Source organism: Atta colombica, unplaced genomic scaffold, assembly GCF_001594045.1.
Source record: "Atta colombica isolate Treedump-2 unplaced genomic scaffold, Acol1.0 scaffold142, whole genome shotgun sequence".
Lineage (NCBI taxonomy): Eukaryota > Metazoa > Arthropoda > Insecta > Hymenoptera > Formicidae > Atta > Atta colombica.
Genome location: NW_017259231.1, coordinates 1,139,855 through 1,162,387, shown reverse-complemented (window position 1 = coordinate 1,162,387; position 22,533 = coordinate 1,139,855). Strand labels below are relative to the sequence as shown.

At 31.0% G+C, this 22,533-nt stretch overlaps 3 protein-coding genes across 7 annotated transcripts; 2 read left to right on the top strand and 1 right to left on the bottom strand.

Annotated features, from left to right (window-relative positions):
• Positions 1–388: 388 nt before the first annotated feature.
• On the top strand, positions 389–2,771 carry LOC108685009 (transmembrane protein 68). 2 transcript variants are annotated; one of them, XM_018189606.1, is made up of 6 exons: positions 389–507; positions 812–950; positions 1,205–1,299; positions 1,429–1,790; positions 1,869–2,072; positions 2,151–2,771. In XM_018189606.1, exons 1-6 carry the CDS (start codon positions 459–461, stop codon positions 2,256–2,258), a joined length of 957 nt encoding a protein of 318 aa, XP_018045095.1. In that variant the 5' UTR covers positions 389–458; the 3' UTR covers positions 2,259–2,771. The 2 variants fall into 2 exon arrangements, with proteins under 2 accessions (XP_018045095.1, XP_018045096.1); XM_018189607.1 differs by lacking the exon at positions 812–950 and having other exon boundaries at positions 390–507.
• Positions 2,772–7,676: 4,905 nt separating this feature from the next.
• LOC108684997 (far upstream element-binding protein 1) lies at positions 7,677–14,713 on the top strand. Of its 4 annotated transcripts, none has more exons than XM_018189585.1 (14): positions 7,677–7,756; positions 7,829–8,040; positions 8,489–8,567; positions 8,698–8,877; positions 9,218–9,347; positions 10,408–10,662; positions 10,772–10,946; positions 11,076–11,282; positions 11,413–11,599; positions 11,790–11,947; positions 12,032–12,140; positions 12,221–12,382; positions 12,527–12,735; positions 12,829–13,089. In XM_018189585.1, exons 2-14 carry the CDS (start codon positions 7,957–7,959, stop codon positions 13,087–13,089), a joined length of 2,196 nt encoding a protein of 731 aa, XP_018045074.1. In that variant the 5' UTR covers positions 7,677–7,756; positions 7,829–7,956. The 4 variants fall into 4 exon arrangements, with proteins under 4 accessions (XP_018045074.1, XP_018045071.1, XP_018045072.1 ...); XM_018189582.1 differs by adding an exon at positions 14,674–14,713 and having other exon boundaries at positions 7,698–8,040; positions 12,829–13,115; XM_018189583.1 differs by adding an exon at positions 13,826–14,000 and having other exon boundaries at positions 7,698–8,040; positions 12,829–13,115.
• A 2,302-nt stretch (positions 14,714–17,015) lies between these two features.
• On the bottom strand, positions 17,016–20,653 carry LOC108685008 (GMP reductase 1-like). The gene is made up of 6 exons (XM_018189604.1): positions 20,380–20,653; positions 19,422–19,541; positions 18,901–19,158; positions 17,928–18,116; positions 17,626–17,828; positions 17,016–17,536 (listed from the first exon to the last, which is right to left on the bottom strand). Exons 1-6 carry the CDS (start codon positions 20,464–20,466, stop codon positions 17,341–17,343), a joined length of 1,053 nt encoding a protein of 350 aa, XP_018045093.1. The 5' UTR covers positions 20,467–20,653; the 3' UTR covers positions 17,016–17,340.
• Positions 20,654–22,533: the final 1,880 nt, after the last annotated feature.

The window sequence follows — 22,533 nt, the reverse complement described above, 5'->3', positions numbered from 1 at the left end:
ATATATATATATGAAAGTGTGGCTTGATGTTTTTTGATATTGTAGATTATAGCTTCATTTATAATGAATTATGAAATTGAGTTTTCAATAATGATCGTGATTCCAATAATTTTAATTTAAAATAATATTACAATGCATCATGAAAATGAGGTTGGCGTATCACTTTGTGGAACGATTTGAGACGATTCGGATTTACACCGATTGATTGCCTGTTCAATCATAGAAAACGATTTAATGAATAACAGTCTTGATGGAAATAATTTTGGAATTTAAATAAATTTAAATGAATGCTAATTGTGTTAGATGTATAGTTATATATAGAATGACATATAAATATGAAAGGATCCTTGGTATCGTAATAATGAGTATACGAGTGCTTCCTGCTAGAAAGATATAAGCATCTCAATTGTTTTAAATTATCTTTATGTCTTGCGTCTTCTTTTTATATTGGTCTAAACATGTTTTCAATCGTGTACAACTTGTGGTTGATGGTGGAAGATGTTATAGGTATCATTTTGTATTAAAATTAGCCTTGATACATTGCTATTAGAATTACACAGTGTTATTCTAACAATTACCTATTATTATGCCTATTATGATAACTTAAATAAATTGCTCTCTTAACAATTCCATTATGTATTACAATATATATATATATTAAAAAAATAAATTTAAGATTGCATGTTTAGATGCTTCTTGTTTGCATAAGTAAAGATTTTTTTTTGTAATTTTTATATTAAAGAAAGAATGTATTATGATTGAAGGATGCAGTTTAATGATTGTTAAAAAATGTACTTCATATTATTTTCAGTTCAGTACATTGATTTGGACTTTACATTATGGCTGACATGGCTCTTAATGCCACTACTCATAACATTTCTACTCCCGCTTGTAATTGCGCTGCTATTGTACTTAACTGCCTTAATGTTGTACATCTATAAGTTACACAGGTTTGAAAGTATAACTTGTCTATATTGTAAACAAATACACAATATAATTTATTAATATTAACTATAACAAACATCATATTTGTATAAAGCCAATTATTATAATAGAATGAAATAAATTATTTTTAGAAGCGACACGTGAAACGTAATAGTTTTTAACATATATCTCTTTAATGTACATTCGACAAAATCGTTTGTATTCATAATAATTCCCTTGTTTATATACACATATACATAAAAGAAATATTTTGTTTTAGGGTTAAATTGAGAAATGCTTATGGTACTGCATGGCGAGACACAGCTGTTCATATGGTCGCAGCTGTCTGGGATGCACATGGTTGGATTTGGCATGGTAGGTTCCAGTTTAATAATCTGTCTATAAGATTAAGCATTAGAATGCTTTTAAATTAAGCTATATAAATTTTTAGTAGCTTTATTCATTAATATAACTATTTATTAATATAAATAACATATTTAATAGGATATGAAATTGTGGGCTTAGAGAATATTCCACAAGATAAACCAGTATTATTTATATATTATCATGGAGCTCTCCCAGTTGATATATATTATTTCACATCGAAAGTATTTCTATATAATTCGAGGCTAGTCCGTCTAGTAGTAGACCGATTTCTCTTCAAGATCCCTGGATGGTCCATATTTGCTGATATTTTGAAAATTATACCTGGTACAATTCAATCGTGTTCTGCTATTTTAAAAGAAGGGAACATGCTTGCTATTGCTCCAGGTGGCGTGTATGAAGCTCTGTTTGGAGATTCCTATTATGAACTTATGTGGCAGAAAAGAATGGGTTTTGCAAAGGTTGCTTTGGATGCAAAAGTGGTACGTTTTCTTCAAAAATTTTTGTATTGTTTTATTTGTGGTTTTTATTATAACAGTTGCTTTCTTTCTCATTATTAGAGTATAGTCCCATTCTTTACGAAAAATCTCAGAGAATCATTTAGAACAGTAAGTTGGGGAAGAAGAATATGGCTGAAGATATATGCCAAGACAAAGCTTCCTCTTGTACCAATCTTTGGTGGCTTTCCAGTAAAATTAGTAACATATATAGGCAAGCCTATTCCATATGATGGGAATCTTACACCCGAAGAATTACAGATAAAGGTAAATAAAATTACGAAGCAGTGTAAAACAAGTATTCTAGGTAATATCATTCAAAAATATTTTACAACATACTTTCAGGTTGCCGATAGTCTTAGAGATTTAATAAGAAAACATCAGAAAGTACCTGGTAACATTACACGGGCTTTAATGGAAAGAATACGTAATACAGAAAAACATAAGGATTAATTAATAACCGTTTTGATGTACTTAACATTCAGAGAACAATACTTTTAGAATTTATTTTAATTTGATTAGACTTTTTAGGTGGAAGCATAAAAAAGTGTGTAATAAAAATGTTTCATTATAGGTAAATGTTTTTATTATGCATACAATATATAATATTTACTTTTATTTTTATTTTTATATATTTTACATATTTGTACTTAAATATATTTGATTTTTATGAAAATTTATAAATAATTTATACATATTTAAAATTCTTTACAAAAATGTAATTTAATACAAGCAAATGCCATGTAATATAAAATAAATAATTATATTATTATTATTATTAATATGTTAAATATGAAAACGTATAAAATGTGATTATTTAATGACTATGTCCTTTTCTGTGCTCTGTTATCTCCTACGTTTTTTAGTTTATTAACATTGTATATTAATTTTGTAGGAAAAAAGATACACAGAAAAGGATTGCGATAAATGATGAATCTATTCTTGTTAAAAGAAATATATAGTATATATAAATTGCTTATTATTAACCCTTTTCTTTTGTTATATATGTTATATATATTATGAGCAGCTATATGAGGGATACTTTTAACTGTTCAGCAAACGTATAAAGATGATTATAAAAATGATTATAACTATAAGTGTATCTCCATGTAACTTTATTCATCAATGCTTATGCAAACAGTTTATGCAAATTATAAAAAACGATCGAGCATAACTTAATTGCGCAATTTTATTCGTTAAGAATAATGTTCATACAAGTAGAAGAACGTAATAAATGAAACCGGACTACAAAAAATTTTTACAAGATATCATAATAAATATATAAAAAAAGAAGAGTATAATAAGTATACAGAACATAATTGCATTTTAATTATAATTATATCACAAAATGACTTGATAATGTGGTTGCAGTATATTGGGTATGGGAAAAAGTTCGTGGCGATTTTTTAGTAAAATTAAAGTTTTTCTTAGAGTATTGAAATCAATTTATTTAAACCAAATATGCTCCATTATTTTCTATAATATTTTGCTATTTTTGGGGCAGAGCCATAATTCCATCGCAATAGAACTTCTGTAGTTTCTGATCGAAAAACTGCTTCAAGTGATTTTCACAGGCCTCTTTTGAAACTAGCTTTACACCATTAAGAGAGTTCTGCAGAGACCTAAACAAATGATAGTCTGAGGGTGCTATGTCAGGACTATATGGTGGATGCATTAAAACTTCCCAGCCAAGTTCTCGCAATTTTTGCCAAGTCATCAAAGATGTGTGTGGTCGAGTGTTGTCATGATGGAAGATGATACCTTTCCTATTGATTAATTCTGGCCGCTTCCTCTCAATTGCTTGTTGTAATCTCTGCAATTGTTCACAGTAGAATTCGGAATTAATTGTTTGATTGGACGATAACAGCTCATAGTGAACGATTCTCTTCCAATTCTACCACACACAACATCACCTTCTTCCTCATCAATCCAGGTTTTGCGATTGCTTGCGCCTTCTCTCCTTTCTTTATCCATGATCTTTTTCTAGTTGGATTGTCGTAGGTGATCCATTTTTTATCACCAGTTATCATTCTCTTCAGAAATGACTCAATTTCATTCCGTTTCAACAGCGTATCACAAATGTTAATTCGGTCCATCATGTTCCTAACACTCATGAGGAACCTAAACATCGAGCTTCTTTTTATATCCAGCTTTGTGTAAATGATTTAAAACTGTTTTGTGGTCGATGCCTAGTTCCCTGGCAATCTCCACAGTGCTCACATGCTTATCACGCTCGACTTTTACTATGATTTCATGGGACTTTTCAGTGATTGGTCTACCGGAGCGAGGTTCATCTTTCACATCGAAATTTCCAGCACGAAAGCGAGCGAACCATTTCCGTGCTGCTGATTTTGATAGAGTATCTTCACCGTAAATAGCGCAAATTTTTTCACAAGCCTGTGCATCATTCTTGCCTTTATCGTAGTGATACTGCAAAATGTAGCGAATTTTTTCCTTATTTATTTCCATATTCAAAATAAAATAACTTTTGATCCACTTCACCAATTTCAATCTTTTTCGGCTCAAAACAAAGGTTAAAATGTCACTTTTTAAACGCACGTTTAGTGTTGCCGATGCGATTAGTAGTTGCCGACTGCTGAGCATTTAATGCCATCTAACGGGAAAAACGCCACAAACTTTTTCCCACACCCAATATTAAGAATCATTTTAACATTCTAAAACTAAGATTAATATTAGTACAGTTAACCCTGGACAAATTTTCATGACTACCAAAGTGGGGATAACATCGAGATTAATTGTTTTGATTATCCTAAGAATAAATTAATATTATAATATATAATATGTAGTAAAAAGAAATCCATTATTTTTCCAATAGATGGCTTTAGTAATCTGCATCTCGCGTTGTATAAGTGCGGGTTACGCTAGATGGCGTTACAAAGATAAGATTTCGTACTAAAAAAAACTTCTCAGTTTTGTGATTGACTCAGAGTGCGTGTCAAAGATGGACACTAGCAAAGAAAAAATACGCCATATTTTACAATTTTTCTTCGATAAAGGCGAAAACGCAAGCCAGGCGGCTGAAAATGTGAATAGTGTTTATGGTCCTGATACTGTAACAGCCAATTTTGGTTTCGTCGATTCTGTTGCGGTAATTTTGATGTCAAAGATGGACCACGCTCTGAAAGGCCAATTGTCGAAAATGGCGATAAAATATAATGGAAATCGTCAAGTCCGACCGTCATGTAAGCACTGTTTCGATTGCACTGTTTCGAGCTAAACATTGCACAAAAAATTATTTGGAACCACTTGAATAAGACTGAATACAAAAAGAAGCTCGATGTATGAATGCCACACGAGTTAACGCAAAAAAACCTCATGGACCGAATTTCCATCTGCGAATCGCTGCTGAATCGCAACAAAATCGACCCATTTTTGAAGCGGATAGTGACTGGTGATGAAAAGTGGATCACTTACGACAACTTCAAGCGAAAACGGTCGCGGTGAGCCGGTGCAAACGGTGGCCAAGCCAGGATTGATGGCCAGGAAGGTTTTGCTGTGTGTTTGGTGGGATTGGCAGGGATCATCTACTATGAGCTGCTCCTCTACGGCCAAACTCTTAATTCAGACCTGTACTGTAAACAATTGGACCGTCTGAAGGAAGCAAGAGAAGCGCTCAGAAAGCGCTCGTCGCTCAGAAGCGGCCAGCGTTGGCCAATAGGAGAGGAATTGTATTCTATCAGGACAACGCAAGGCCACACACATCGATAGTGACTCGCCAGAAGCTCCAGGAGCTTGGTTGAGAAGTTCTTATGCATCCATTTTATAGTCCGAACCTGGCTCCAAGTAATTACCATCTGTTCCTGTCTATGGTGAATAATTTTGCTGGTGAAAAATTCGCCTCAAGAGAAGCTTGTGAAAATCGACTGTCCCAGTTTTTTGTCAATAGGGACGAAGGTTCTGCCTTTCTGAGAAAGGCATAATGGAATTACCTTCAAAATAGCAACAAGTTATCGAATAAAACAATGAATATTTGACCTAAATCGGATCATTCTAACTATACTAAATAAAGCCTTCAATTTCATGCAAAAATAATGGATTTCTTTTTACTACACCTTATATATATCTGCCTTAATTACTATTTCATCAAAAAAATATACAGATTGTACATAAATAAAGTAATATTCTTGTTAATTTATCTTTAAAACAGACAAAAGATAGTCAACTATTTTGTCGATGCTTATCAAAGAATTCTACTTTTTGAATATGACGGTCAATTTCGAACAGTCACGATATTCCGCCATGTTTAATTTGAAAATTTATAATTTACGTCACATGTGCTTAGCATATTCATTAGGTCTGTTTTTTTTTGTTTGAATTTTTGTACCCGTTCATTTTTTTTCTTCTTTCCTTGCGAGATTCTCTAAACGTTATATCGATAATTATGTAGCTATCGTTATTAGCAACAACCAACGAGTGCCGCGCTTTCTTCCAGGATTGTCATTGGCTGTCGTTGGTTAACAATAGCGACAATTAGAATGAGTATAAAAGGTCTGTTTTTTTATTGCTGCACTCTGAACCGGTGCAATAAGTTAAAGTGAAACAAACGTTTGTTTCACTTCAACTTATTGCACTGTGTGTATTAGTTCAGAAAGTGTAGCAATGAAAAATAACCTAAAAGGAATGAAGTCAATGCATGTGCTTGAGGGGCTCCGCACAATAAAAGAAACAGAGAACAGAGAACAGAGAATAAATATTTCAACCTATCAGAAATTATGTATTGTGGAATACACAGTTTCTAATAGGTTGAAATTCTTATTCTCTCTTCTCTGTTCCCTGTTTTTTTTATTGTATACTTCTTTCGAACTTCTAACGTTGATTGGTTACCCATTAGGTGTCCTTATTGTTCCTGTCCTTAGTTAGAAGAAGACAATGTTAAAGAAAAAAAGGTTAAGACGAAGAATTACATCATATAGATACCCTAGATGTAGGACACTAAATAGCGATAATTGGCGTCACTCTCTTTATACCCTCTAGCGACAAACATCGATGTTTAGAGAATCTCGCTACTGGAGAGAAAAGAAAAATGAACTGATGCCAAAAGTTCAGTCAAAAAGAACAAGCTTATCTGTTTTTTTTAACTGCATAAGAAGAGTTAAAGTGCAAAAAATATGATTAAAAAGAACAAACTATTAACTCGGAATCGAATCAGCAAATCAACAGATTTTACGCCACAGATTTAATATTGCTGGACTGTATTCAAATTCTCACCTCGGTGTTCCCCAGATGTCATATTATCCTTGTTGTTTATCGAACATTAAACAAGGATGACATGACACCTCAAGAAGCACCCAGGTAGGAATCCGAACGCAGCCTTGGTTTTGAAACACACATTGGCTGCGTTTAGCAGAAAAAGCAGTTCCGTAATTTTAACGAAGAATTTTACTATTGTAAAATTCTTAAATATGATTAGTTTATGCATTTAGATCCAGTGAGGAATTAAAAGCAAAACCAATCATATTAAAGAATTTTACAACAGTTGGGCTGCGTTCGGAAATATCACCTGGATGCCTCCATATATTATCTTATCCTTGTTTAAAATAGGGTAATTAGAATAAAATGAAATGTGATGGAAGGGGGAGAGACTAAAATGATATTTCCGAACGCAGCCTTGCAAAGCTGCGTTCAGAATCGTTGCTGAATGCATTCAGATGTTCTTTTGTCTTTGTTTAACATTCGTGAACAACAAGAATAAAATGACATCTGGGTGCATTCAGATGATAATTCTGAACGCAGCCAATCTTGACCATTCTCGAGAGCATCGCACCACGTGATCCCGCGTCTCTAATTATCGACGAATCGAGACGAGGATGCAAGTTTTCGCAAGTTTCCGTACTAAAAAGACCGCGCACCCAACGGCGGACGCTTGCGCTGTGTCGTTCCCCTGCGTTCCCCCGTGAAAGTACGGTTCTTTCACTCGCGACTGCCGCAAAGTGAGCAAACTTTTCCGTTCTTTGCGTACGGCGTCGTACGTTCCATAAAAGTGTTATTTCTTGCGTCTGCAGACCGTTTTCGTTCCATCGCGTTACCACTCGCAACGGTGAAACGGATCGTTGGGACAGCCGGTGATTGAACCAGCGCCAACAACGTTAACTAGATTCCTCAACCAGTCCCAATAACTTCATGCACCAACATGAGTGACTACTCAGCGGTCGCTCCGCCTCAGAACTTCAGCCAAAGCACCGCATTCGCGGCGGCACTCCAACGCGCCAAGCAGGTAATTACGATTCCGTGATGAACACGTCGACGACAGCGGACGGCGCCGTGTCAGCCGTGTGCGTCCACACGCGAGTTGAGCGTCACTTCCTCGCGGCAATTCGCGGCCGTTCCGACGCGACTGTTACTTTTCGAATTTACTTTATTTTATACACAGTGAACCGATTTAGGAAAATTTCTACGATATACAAGCCTGGCTAGATTGATCCATATTTATAAATCTTTTAATATCAGAATAGGATTCGTTTATAATATTTCGTTCAGTTTTCTCTTTTTTTTTTTTATAGTGATAACCAATTTGGCTCGTCTGAGGATATTATAATGTTTGTATAATATAATATTTGTAAATATTTCATTTAACTGAAATATTTATACAGAAGTATATAATAATTCAGTTTAGAAAGTAAAGCATTCTATTCTAAGTTTATATCTTTGATTAATCTTTGCAGATTGCTGCGAAGATAAATCCTGGTGGTGCTCAAAATAATCAGGATTCCAAGTTAAAACGTCCTCTTGAAGATAGTTCAGGTAATACATGTATTTAAAAATATATTGAAAATATATATCTCTTCTATAGATCTTTATTAATGAAGGTTAACAAATTTTTCAGATTTGTGTATATTCTGTATTAACATTGCGTTATGTTTTGTATTTTTAGAGCCAGAAGCAAAGAAAATGGCATCATTAGTAGCAGATCCTTTAATAGGTATTCGTGGAGGACCTGCAGGTAATTCCATTGGAGATTCAAGTGGTCAAGGAGCCAGACCGCCTTCTTCCAATCCATTATGTAGTATGTGCAATGAAGATATCAGAGTTCCAGACAAAATGGTTGGTTTAAGTAAGTAAAATTATGGAAGAGATTACTGTATTCTTTGTATGAATATTCTATAATATATTAAATCTGTTCTTATTTAAGAGCATAACCTGATGTGTTATGATATCCTTAGTTTATTATTTATTGTGACATTATATGATTGTTACATAATATTATTATAAAATTTAATAGCTTAAGTATTATTATTATCTTAACATTAATCTAGAAAATCTTGTTGCGTTTTAGAATAGTTATGTGTATTGTTTTTGTTATATTGATTGATTCTTTTTTACTTGTAATTGAAATGTAATAATAGGAGCATTAGATATGTAATTACGTTTAAGTAATAATAATATATTTACAGTAATTGGCAGAGGTGGAGAACAGATAACAAGATTGCAAACTGAAACAGGATGTAAGATTCAAATGGCACCAGAAAGCGGTGGGCTACCTGAGCGTGTTTGCACGCTAACTGGTTCACGAGAAGCTGTCAAGTAACTTGTTTTCCCTTCTTATTTCGTTAATTTTATAACTATTTTGTATGCAATGCAATACCATGACTTTATATCACGATGAATGATAAGAATTTACCACACAATGAATGATAATGAATTTACTTTTGTCTGTTGACTTTGAATGCAATTATTTTATTGAAATGGGATATGATTGTCAGTTCAAGTTCTATGTTTATAGATTCTGGGTTGTGAAAAATACTTTTCTGTCAAAATTGTAAATCAGCCAAGCAAATCTGCTATCCTCCTTAAATTTATATAGGGATATTTTATATTCTAATTTATTTAAGTGTAAATGTTTTCACCACACTCCCATCTTGTCACTCCCCAAAAATGACTGAAAAATCGTTTTATATCAAACTGCGATGTTATGATAATGTATAAATATTGCACAATGCTTTCTGATCCTATTATTAGACAGTGTAATTGAGATACATTTTAATAACAGCTTGTGTATGTCAGTATATTTTATATACACTACAATTTCATCCTAACATGCATTTTATAAATGTAAGACATATGCTTTCGCATATTGAAATTATGAAATGTTTTACAGAATCTTTATTTAGCTCCTGGATGCCATAGCGGGTTCAATACTTGACTTTCTATAAGCTTCAGAATTTCTGACCATTGAAAATTGATTAATGAGTTGATCTTTTAATTTAATAATTTTGTATTTACTAATAGTTTTTTGCTTTTAATAGGATATGGAGAGAAAAGGAAGGAAGGAGGATAGGATATGCATGGGGACGTGTTAATCACAACATGAAGAAAATTTTATTTATTTATTAGAAACTGTTTAAATATATATGGCATTTTGATATAAAATTTTTGAAACCTTTTATTATACCTTTTGAAGATATTGGTCATTAGAAAAGAGAACTATATATTACAAATGTGATATATAATTTTGATCCGCAATAGATATTAGTGCATATTTATGTGTTGCAAACAAATTTTATTGTTGTTGATTAAATCTTTTGACACATGTAAAACAGTTTAGTTGAAAAAATATTGTACTTTGGTATTTTATGTGTTTCAGTCGAGCAAAGGAGCTTGTGTTATCAATAGTAAATCAAAGAAGCAGAAGTGAGGGAATTGGTGATATGAATATGAGTGGTAGCGGTGGCGGAATGATGGGACATCCAGGATTTGTTGAGATAATGATTCCAGGTCCTAAAGTTGGTTTGATAATCGGCAAAGGAGGAGAAACCATAAAACAGCTTCAAGAAAAATCTGGAGCTAAAATGGTTGTTATTCAGGAAGGACCATCTCAAGAACAAGAAAAACCTTTAAGGTAAAATAAACAAATATTTTTTTTGCATACACAAATAATTATTTCTTTTAACTTGATCTATCAGGACAATATGGCATAATTATTTAAAGCTGATATCTTCTTTCTATAGAATAACAGGAGATCCTCAAAAAGTTGAATATGCAAAGCAATTAGTTTATGAATTAATAGCTGAAAAAGAAATACAAATGTTTCATAGAGGAGGAAGAGGTGCTACTGAAAGAACGGGAAATTATTCTAATGATAGTGGTTTTAATCATGGTCCTGCAAATAGTGATGGAGTAGAGGTTAATAATGATTTTTATTATATTACAAGCGAATGTAATTAAAAATGTTTATTGGCTGTAGAAAGAAGAAGAAATTGAGTGATGCATCTTTTTATTCTTAAAATTTATAAAATTATCATTTAATAATAGGTACTCGTTCCAAGAGCCGCAGTTGGTGTCGTTATTGGTAAAGGTGGAGATATGATAAAAAAGATACAAGCGGAAAGCGGAGCTAAAGTTCAGTTCCAACAAGGAAGAGAAGAGGGCCCTGGCGATAGAAAATGTTTATTGTCAGGGAAGCATCAAGCTGTTGAACAGGCTCGTCAACGAATTCAGGAATTGATTGATAGTGTCATGGTAAATAAATTTTATCTATTTATGAATTTGTTAGAATGCATAAATCCATATACAAGCTAATAGCATAACATTATAATCGATTCTCTTCATTCATTTTTTAAGTACAGAATATGTTATTTTTTATTTTTAGAGGAGAGATGATGGTAGAAATAATATGGGAGGCAGAGGCGGTGGCCCGAGAGGTAATGGTTTTGGCGGCAATCGTAATCCAAATGAATACGGAACCTGGGATAGACGACAAGGTGGCCCTATGCAAGATAAAATTGAAACAACGTTTACCGTTCCTTCTTCCAAATGTGGCATTATAATTGGCAAAGGTTTATTTTATTCGCTATATGTGTTAATTATAGAGTTATATATGTATTATTGAAATCTTCAATCTTAAAGATTTAAAATCTTGATTATTTTATTCTGAATTACATTTAATAAATGTAATATATGTAATGTTTTTATACGTTATCGGGTATAACGTATATATTTTATACGTTATTAAAATTTTTATTCTAGGTGGTGAGACTATCAAACAGATAAATCAACAGACAGGAGCACATTGTGAGTTAGACAGAAGGAATCAAAGTAATGAGAATGAAAAGATTTTCATTATTCGAGGAAACCCTGAACAAGTCGAGCATGCAAAGAGAATATTTAGCGAAAAGCTGGGCATGGTACATTTAGTTATACGTTTAATTATATGTATACGACTATCTCTTAACGTAAGAATTTTTTTCGATAATATTTATTATTTAAAGGGTCCAGCTGGTTCTTCATATACTGCAGCACAAGGAGCAGTAGGGTATAATCCAAATTGGAATACAGGATATCAAGCATGGCCAAACCAACCACAATCCACTGATGGAAGTATGTATGGTTTTATGATTCCTTATAGCATGCAAGGAGGTAAGTGTTACATCTATTATGCGATACATTTACTCTTACAGACAATCCTAATCAAGCTCCTGTACAAGTCAATCCACAGACTGGTCAGCCTGACTATAGCGCTCAATGGGCAGAGTATTATCGGTCATTAGGCATGCATAGAGAAGCAGATATGATCGAACAACAAGCAAAACAAGGAAAGCAAGATCACAATCAGCAAGGAGGTAAACATGTTTACAATGTTATGTTGTAAAGGAAATCTTTGTTGACAGATGTAGCATAATTTTTTGCCCAAATTTTACCACATATTAAAATATTCTCTAAAATATTAAAATATTCTTAAATACAATGTTATTAAAATATTTTAGGCAATTCACAAAACCAATCTAATCCAACAACAACGGGTACCGCTGGGCCAAATCAACAGCCGCAACAACAGGCGCAGCAACAACAGCAGGCAGGTGCCGCACAAAATGGCGGTCAAGCCGATTATAGTGTACAATGGGCAGAATATTACAGAAGCATCGGTAAAATAAAAGAAGCAGAAGCGATAGAAGCTCAAATGAAGGCAGGCAAGGTATTTTCCTTAAAATATAATATTCAATGTTGTATTTTAATATGTTGTATTTTTTTTATATTGTATGTGATATCATATGTAATATTATTGCAGCTCGGAATGCAAGGAAACCAAATGGCCCAGCAACAAATGCAGACTCTTCAGGGACAATCGGCTGGTCCACCAGGTACCACGCCTAATGCATTCCCTCAAGCTTATGGAAGTTATCCAACGATGAACGCTGGTTCTGCGCCAACTGGTTATTACGCAGCGAATACTGGATCCAATTCTCAACCACAGACGGGACAGCAAAACCCATCTTTTCCAACAGGATATCAGAATTATCCATATACACAGTCCACTTCTGAGAATTAAACTTCCATTTGAAAAAAAAGCAAGCTGTAAGTAAACCTTAATACGATATATATATATATACATATACAATAGACGTTCAGAAAATTGTATGAAGCATACAGTTTTAATGATATATTATAAATCAAGTTAATTACAATTTAGTTTAATCATCTTTATTTCAAATAGTTTTGTAAAAAAAACTTTATTTCATACAGTAGATAAATATCCAATAATTTGTTTAATAGTTAACTGTTAAATGAAAAACTAAAAAATAATGATTATGGTTAGAGTTCATATAATTTTCTAAATGTTCTTGTTGTTATATTAAACTGATATAAATTTGAGTGTTTTATTACAAATTGATAAAATATATAAATCCAACATCAAGAAGTCATAATTTTTATTTGTTTGTATGCAGTCTCTATTACTCTATTTGAAAATTTGATTATTTAATAGTTACTTAATGGTTAAATTATTTATTTACCTTTAGTTATACTATTTTGATACTCATCTTTATATTGGCTTGATATTCCGACATACTATAAATCAATGGTGTAAGGAAATGTTATCTACTGATATTCATTGAACCTCTTTCAGGGAATTTGAATTAAACTTTTACAAAATATAAAATCTATGATAATTCACGGTTCATATGATGATTTGTATAACGATATATTTTACACCTTTGAAATAAAATCTGTTTCTTGTGTATATGGATCATCTCTTTTTACCATAATTATTTGTTTATTTCAGATAGTTTTCAGATAGCTTTCCATCCGGATGCGGTTAATACCTGCTATATCTCCATATATACTTTTATCATAACTAGTTGACTGCTTCATAATCTTCATATATCTTTGAGAATGTCATGAGAATCGATTATATTCTGTTTATACTATAAAACGTCTTGTGTTTTTTATATATATATACGTACACACACATATATATATATATATATATATATATATATATATATACTATAGGATATCATCGTTCTAAGTTTAAGTAACAAAAAGTATCGAGCAAGAGAAGTTGATTGAAATTAATATTATAAATAGTATCAATATGATATCTGTGTTTTACTTATCATATTGTATGTATTTTTGTTCCATAACATGTATTATTGTAATATAAGTTGAAGCTGGCAGGTGAAGCAGCGGGTCAGAAAGTGGAACGAGGAATCGACATCTGTACCATTTTATTGCCATCCTTTCTCTTTCTCTATCTATCTCTCTATATATCTATCTATCTATCTATCTATCTATCTCTTATTCTCTCTTTCATTAAACTTGTTAAACTATATCTTTAGAAAAATGCGTTGTTATGAACGATATATTACTATAATAGATTATTACATATATCTTGATAAGACACTTATTTACCTGAAACACTTGTGTTTTATTATAATTATAAAACTTTTGACGAAATGCTATAATTGATACAGCTGCCATGTGTCTCATTACCCATGAAAGTTCTTCTACTATGTATACGAAAGATGCATAATATGACATTTATATATGCATATGTTCTATTGCACTTGTGTTAAATACAATGTTACTTTGGTTTTTCGTTTGCTTTCTCGTGAAACACCAATACTATTTTTAGATATTTGGAGCAGCCAATTAGAGAGGTTTACCCGTCCTACAATATGTCATGGCATGGGACATCTACAGTTTAAAATGTTTCATTCAGCATTAATCTACATGTATACAAAGGAATCAGGACCTGCGAACCGGAGATTAATTGGACGGGATATATATAATATGGAATATAATTTACTAACAATATTCTAAATATTATTTAGCCAGTATTACATGTGCTTTTATACGATATACATAATGAAGTATATTGGCTTTTCATTTCCGATAATTAAGTATCAAAAGACTTAACTAGTCATATGTAAAATATTTCAAATTTTTGTATATCTTTTTATTACATGTTTCAACTAATTTATATAAATGGATACAGAATGTATCCATTCAGCTTGGAAGCTTTTTATCCGAACTATATATTTTTTGGTAAATTTGATCGGCAAAAATTTTATCAGATACAATTTCTTTTAATAGTCTTTATTTTTCATATTAAATGAAATAAAGTTTACAATTAAGATTGTATTGAAGTAAAATTGATTTACCATTAATAAAAGATTAATTTTATTTTAACACAATCTTAATTAGAAACTTTATTCCATTATATGTAATATATCAATGTGCTTCCTTACTAATGCAATTATTGTACTTTTTAATCTTGTCTTTAATATTTCTCGTCTATAATATACAATGTTTGAAACAATGTGTATAAAATAATACATTAACTATACTGATTAAAAAGAGATAAAATTTGAAATATGTCTAAATCCAATAATCTTTCTAAATATATATTTAAAGTATCTATAGTGAACTTAAAAACACATATCTATATACTCATTTTTCGATAAAAAAGAAAGTTAATGAAAATCTTAGTATTTTGTTACAGTAATTTTATTATGTTACAATTGAAAGTTAGGTAGGAATGATAAATAATTACATATATTACTATTTTCATTAGCTTAATGCAATATAAAATTACGAACTATTAAAAAAATCAATTTATGTCTTCAACTATAGTTTGATTGTAATGAAAAAAGAATTACACATTAAAAAAAAATGTGTTATTCTATACAAAATTAATATGTTTATACAATTATATTATTTCAAGAAGCATGAATTATTTTTAAAAGATAATTTGAAAAAATTTGTCATTTCTTAAGATAAAAAGGATATTTCAAAATTAATATAAATTTATATAAATTTATATAAATTTACATAAATTTATATTTGGCTTTGTTACTTATGTGTTTGATGTAACATAGGAAGTATGTATCTAGACATGTAGTAATACTTTTTTTATGTTAGTATTTATATATATCTTCCACGCATTAATATTTGTTAATAAAACAATTTATGTTTTCATTTAGTACATTTTGTGGCATTATTTCAATTATATTTATAATTTAATTAAAAGATATAATACATTTATTATGTTACTTGAAAAATTTTGAGGTTTGAAGGTTATCAAATGAAAAATACATATAATAATTACATGATTTTTTCTTTACATTATTTAGACATTACATTTTTATAATGTATAATCGAGTAATTTTCGTAAATATCTCTTCTTTTACAATATGAAAATTTTTCGTTGTAAATTTTTTACGCATTATTTCATAATATTTTTAATATTACTTTGCACAGATATTAATTATTAAATAAAATTAGAATGATAAAATATAATGTAATAAGAAATGTATTATAAGTAAAAAAAAACAGGAACTTTTCTCATGAATCATATATTAGGTTTAATTATATTCGAGGGATTATTTATGTACAAGTTTCAAATATCTTATACGAAATCTATTTATTATAATAGAGAAAATATGATAGAATATAAATAGGGCGATTGTATGTCGCTCCATAAACATTACTGGCAAGTATTTTAATCAATTATATTGTCAAACCTCTAGTATCGGTATTTACAACCTCGTAAATTATGTTTTTATTTTATTATAATAGCATAATAATATTTCTCTCTTTCTTTTTATGTATATTATAAATTTCTTTGATCAGTTAAAATATTTTTCTGTTATATTTTATACTTTGTGCATATAATTAATTAACATTGGCGAATGTTTCAGGGACAGGCGCAACAGAAAACTTTCCAGTTTCTCTGATCAAGAGAAGCAAATAGCAAATACGTACGAAAAATTTTTACTTATAAATATTTCTGTAAAATACTAAACCGAGAGTAGAGTTTACTATAAGTAGTACAGTGCACATTTCATATAAGGATTGTAAAATACACATGTGCATATTCATAATAAAAAGAACAATATAAGCTAGTGTTACTCATTTTGTTTAAATATGAAATGTATAATTAAAGATAATTAAAACATTTCAATTTATGGCTGTAGGATAGAATGATATATAATAATATATGATTGATTATTAATAACAGAATATCTTCAATAACATGAAACGGCGGCTTAATGTAACGGAATTTTTTATTTGTGCATGAAGGTGTATAACGTATTGTATAACGTTCTTTCATTTGAGCATAATTAATTCGTAATACTTAAACATTATTACACGATACAGTGGTAAACATTTTACAAGATTGCATTTTCGTTCATATATAAACATTATTTGCCAGCAAATAATACACGATCAAATATTGGCGTTAAACATTTTTTTCCTAAGCCTTTTACTAAGGAGCACAATTTAATAATTATAATCTTTATATTACTGGGGGTGGTCCGTATAAAGGATTTAATTGTTGCGTGCAGCGTATAAACGTCGCTCGTCGTGGTAATTCGCGCAAACGTTGAGCTCCTATATAAGTGCAAGCGGATCTCAAGCCGCCTAGTATATCCAGCACAGTATTTTCGACTAAACCCTTGTAAGGCACTTCAACAGTTTTCCCTTCCGAAGATCTATGCATTGAAATAAGAACGGACGATTTTCTATTAATTATTTCAACACACATACTTGTTTGTAGCGCTATAACTTGTTGCAGTCTCACCTGTAGTCTGCAACACCACCAGCATGCTTTAGCATGGCTGTATTGGAGGACATTCCATAAAAAAGTTTGAACTTCTTTCCATTCTTTTCTATAACTTCGCCCCCACATTCATCGTGACCTGCAAATATTCCGCCTGCCATGACAAAGTCTGCGCCACCACCGAATGCTTTCGCTAAATCTCCAGGACAGGTACATCCACCGTCCTGAACAATAAACATCAATCACTAAACATAAACATGAAAGCGAAACCTTTCAACGATTATTTGTGCTATTTGTAATACAGAATATAATAAAATATTTACAGCAATAATGTGGCCTTTCAAACCATGTGCCGCATCCGCGCATTCAATTACGGCGCTCAATTGTGGAAAACCAACACCGGTTTTCATCCTCGTTGTACAGACGGAACCTGGACCAATTCCTACTTTAATTATGTCCGCTCCTGAGAGTATTAGTTCTTCCACCATTTCTCCTGTTACAACATTTCCTGCCTATAGTGGCAGCAATTAATCTTTTTGTTTAAATACAAAATATGCATTGACGTTTAAATAATTGAGCCTATATGAGGGTGTCCCGAATTTAAATGACCAAACATTATATAAGCCTATTCTTTTTGGTTGAACTTTTGCATCAATTCATCTTTCTTCTTTCCTCCTAAAAAGAAAAGGAAGAAAGATGAACTAATGTAAAAATTCAGCTAAAAAGAACAGGCCTTATAAATGCGTGTAGGAGATCAATAAAGAGGACAAAAAAATTAAGAGGAAAAGTCCTTTAGAGATATGCTCGTTTTTGCTTCATTTTGAAGAAAAAAAGACAAAACGTAACTTTCTTTTTTATATCTATTTGTTAGTTATTCATTCATACTTATTTATTTCCGTTGTTACTTGTTTAATGCAGATATAGTCTAAAATGTTGACCTTTTGCACGCATTGCATTTTGTACGAACAGTTCGTACCAAACATTAATCTAGTCAACAATGACTTGCTGATCAGCACTCTTGCTTGGAAATCGGCGTGCGTACTTTTGTACTGTCTCTAAAGCATTATCGTTGAAATCGTACACGAAAACAATAATATTCCATTTCGAAAAAAATAATATTTAAAAAATTATGATTTGTTTTTTTTTGTAATATTCTTCAAAACGAAGCAAAAACAAACATATTTTCAAAGATCTATTTTCTTAGTTCATATCAATTTCCTACTGCTCCCGAAGTTTGGCAATTTAAATTTGAGACACCATATATATAAAGATAATGAGATATTCAATTATACTTACAATTATAGTATGATTCGGATATCGCGCTCTTACTTTTCTCACATATTCTACGAAATGCTGTGAATATCCATTTGCAACATCTAAACATATGAATGATAATTCCGGCACAACTTCCAAAATGCTTGAAAGCCGTTCATAATCTTCTTTTCCTGTTCCTGAAGTTGCTGCTACATTCTTTGCGCAATCAGGATTTAACGCGATAAAATCTTTCCATTCGTCTGCGGTATAATATTTATGAACCGTAGTAAAAAGACCATGCTAAAAGAATGTGCACAGTAAGTAGGACGATTCATGATACATATATTCAAATAATTTTATTTGCATGGTTTCATGAATATATTAATAATGTTATATATACAAGTTTTTAATTTATATTTAATGTATGTAAATATATGTATGCAGATATATGTATATGCAGATATACATAGAAAGGATTCTATTGAAAAATTTTAAAATTTTAAAATTTTAATCCAGTGAAAAATTTTTCAATTTATTCCAAATGGATTGTTAAATTATTTTACCTTTGAAAGAGCTTTTGCCATTTCAAACGTTCCAATTGTATCCATATTAGAAGCCATCACGGGGATTCCTCTGTATGTTTGTTTAGAATTGCGAAATGTGATTTCTCTGAAAAGGTCTACCTGAAATAACAATCAGAAAATTAGAGATTTTTATTTAAAAAATAAATTTATTTTTAACAATATAAAGATTTTAGAAACAAGATATTTAGGTGTCAAAGAACAACATATTTAATACACACACACACACACACATACACACACACACACACACAATTTTATGTATAACTAATATTTTTATACACTTATATAAAGATATATAAAAACAATACAAACTATTTTATTAAATACTGGCATAGGAAATATATATATGTATCAAATAAATAAAATTGAAAGATTTAATATAACAAATACATACGAATATTATATTAATAATCTTATTATAATAAAAAGTTAAAAAAAATACAACAATAATTTTTGTTAATCTTCAGTTTATGTTAATTTTCTCATAAAATATGCAGGATGCAGAGTCAGTCGACATAAATTTAAACAATGAAATCAATCCGGAGGATCATGCAGGAAGTAGCAAGAATTAAATCAATAGAGAAAATTTACGGCTGAGGGATCATAAATTCGGGAGCTTTGACTCGAAGCGATCGTGCGAACGTTAATTTTGCAGGATGCATAATTGAGTCGACGATCGAGCCGGCGGCCTGTAATTTATTATACACGCGTGCAATTCGAACGATCGAATTTAAAATCAAACATATTCGTTTCCGAAAATATACTCGGCAGATATATACGACTTGCGATCTTAATCTTGCGCAATAAATAATGTCTCATTTTTTTTCCTTAACTCTCTTCTTTCGCTGAAGACGCGTGCAATTATTTCCGACGCGACACGAAGAATGCGATTCCGACTTATATGTATACCAAATTATATAAAAACGGCGATACTTACGTCCGATCGGCTTTTCAGCGTGCTCCGCTTCGGGCGTAGCAGCACATCTTTAAAGTCCAACTTTATGTCATTTATTATATTCGGCATCGCGGCGGTGCGGAATCACCCTCGGTGGTCTTTATACTTTTAACAGAAGACTATTCAATCTCATTCACTGATTGTTACGTACCGAGAAGTGAGAATACTGAATTGGGGAGAACAGAGAACCCGTGACCGCGGACGTTCTTCCACTGGCTGGTACACCCAGGCATGACACATTTGATACGCCGTTTGTGCGAGGAAGACAGAGAGCTATTTTTGTCCCTCTTTCTCTCTCTCTTTCTCCCCCCTTATCGAACCAGGGCGGTGCGATCTGCGGGCGCTATGAGAATCGTGATTACTTATTCTGCAATATATACTCAGAAAATGTATTGAAAAAGAAATATGTTAAAAAATTAAAGGGTACGCCGTCCACTTGTCAAAATTTATATTGGAGGTTCATATCCTGACAATTTTGTTTCTTAAATATTTAAAAATTTAGTTACATAGTTCTGAAAATTAATTTGTTAGATCATCAAAATATCTTGTAAGAATTTCAACTGTGATGAGAATGCTGTAAAACGTTCTGATATTCTAGCAATTCTAGCAATCAGTTCGAGCGTCCTACATAAGTATTTTGATAATTCAATAGAATTATTTTGAGATTTATATCTAGCTAAATTTTTAGTTATTTTCCGTGTAACGAAAATAATTCATCACAAAGGAATCCCGCTGTGTTTCAAAAATCATCATGAAATATTAATTATGCGTTAATCCCGAATATTTCTGGTGAGATTTATAAATCGTCGATTTCTATCGAGTTGCTACTTTATGGAAATCGCGATGCAGTTAAAAGGTCAGCGTTCAATCCGGATTTTTATCTCTCTAGATGAATGCCGATGGTCGCATTGCGCAAAATCTTGATCTTTGCGATGGCTCGAAAGATCGTAAAGCCATCCCTGGGGACATAAACGTATATGTATGCATGTTAATGTACTAATACTACAGATAACTTATCAGAAGGTCTAGACGACACATCTAGATAATTGAGCAGGCTGAATCTTTAAATAAAGTATTTACTTAAATGGTCACTTCAAAATGCTTAAGTTTTACATTATCATTAAATTTTAATTTTACATTGTCATTAAAGTTTCATCAAAAATTTTATTTGGCAAAACATTCTCAAATCTATTAAAAATTATTTAAAGCCAGTAAACATCAATATTATATATAATTATTTCATATTCAATGAAACGAATAAATATATGTATTTATTTATTCGAAAGCCCTATCTCTCTAATATTGTATTAAACAATGTATGTTACATACAACATTACATTTATATTGTGAAATGCGAAATTATAACATTGATATTATGTTACTATTAGTTGGTGTTTACTGGGAAATTCTCTGAATTAATTTACTAAATTATATAATTCAACAATTTTTCGTGCACATCGCATATTTTTATATCACTATTATTGGATACCAATATAAGAACGATCAAAGTTTATTAAAATGTCAAAGATGGACGGTTCTCACTTTATATTCTAACCAACAGTTAATTTTGAATCAATCAAAAATAATAGATTGAAACTGAAGCAATATAATTCTTTATGAATATTTTTAAAAAAGTCTGAAATGTATTGAAGTGTATTAAAGTGCAACGTATTTAAAGAGTTACATGTATGTACTCTTAAGAGAATTTTGGCTATAAAAGTATTTTAATATTACATTATTTAAAAATATGATATTATACAAACAGAAAAAAAATATCAAATTATTTTATTATGTGTAAATTATTTTATCTAACATAAAAAATCACTTTTGTATGTTAGAAATAAGTATAATATCTACGTAAGTTTGTCATGTAAAATACATAACAAATAAATGTAACTAATATATCAATTAAGAATTCTGCGTTTATAGGTCAAAGGATTAGATTGTTATGATATGACAACAAAATGACATTGATTGTATTTTCGTCAAATTTTCTTATATTTAATTCTGCAATGTTTTTTTCTAATTTTTTTTGTAATGTTGTACATAATTTACGAAGCAGTGACAAAAAAAATGTATATAGTTAATAGATTATTTTTACATATTTGTTACCTGTGCATATAATCAATTTTACAT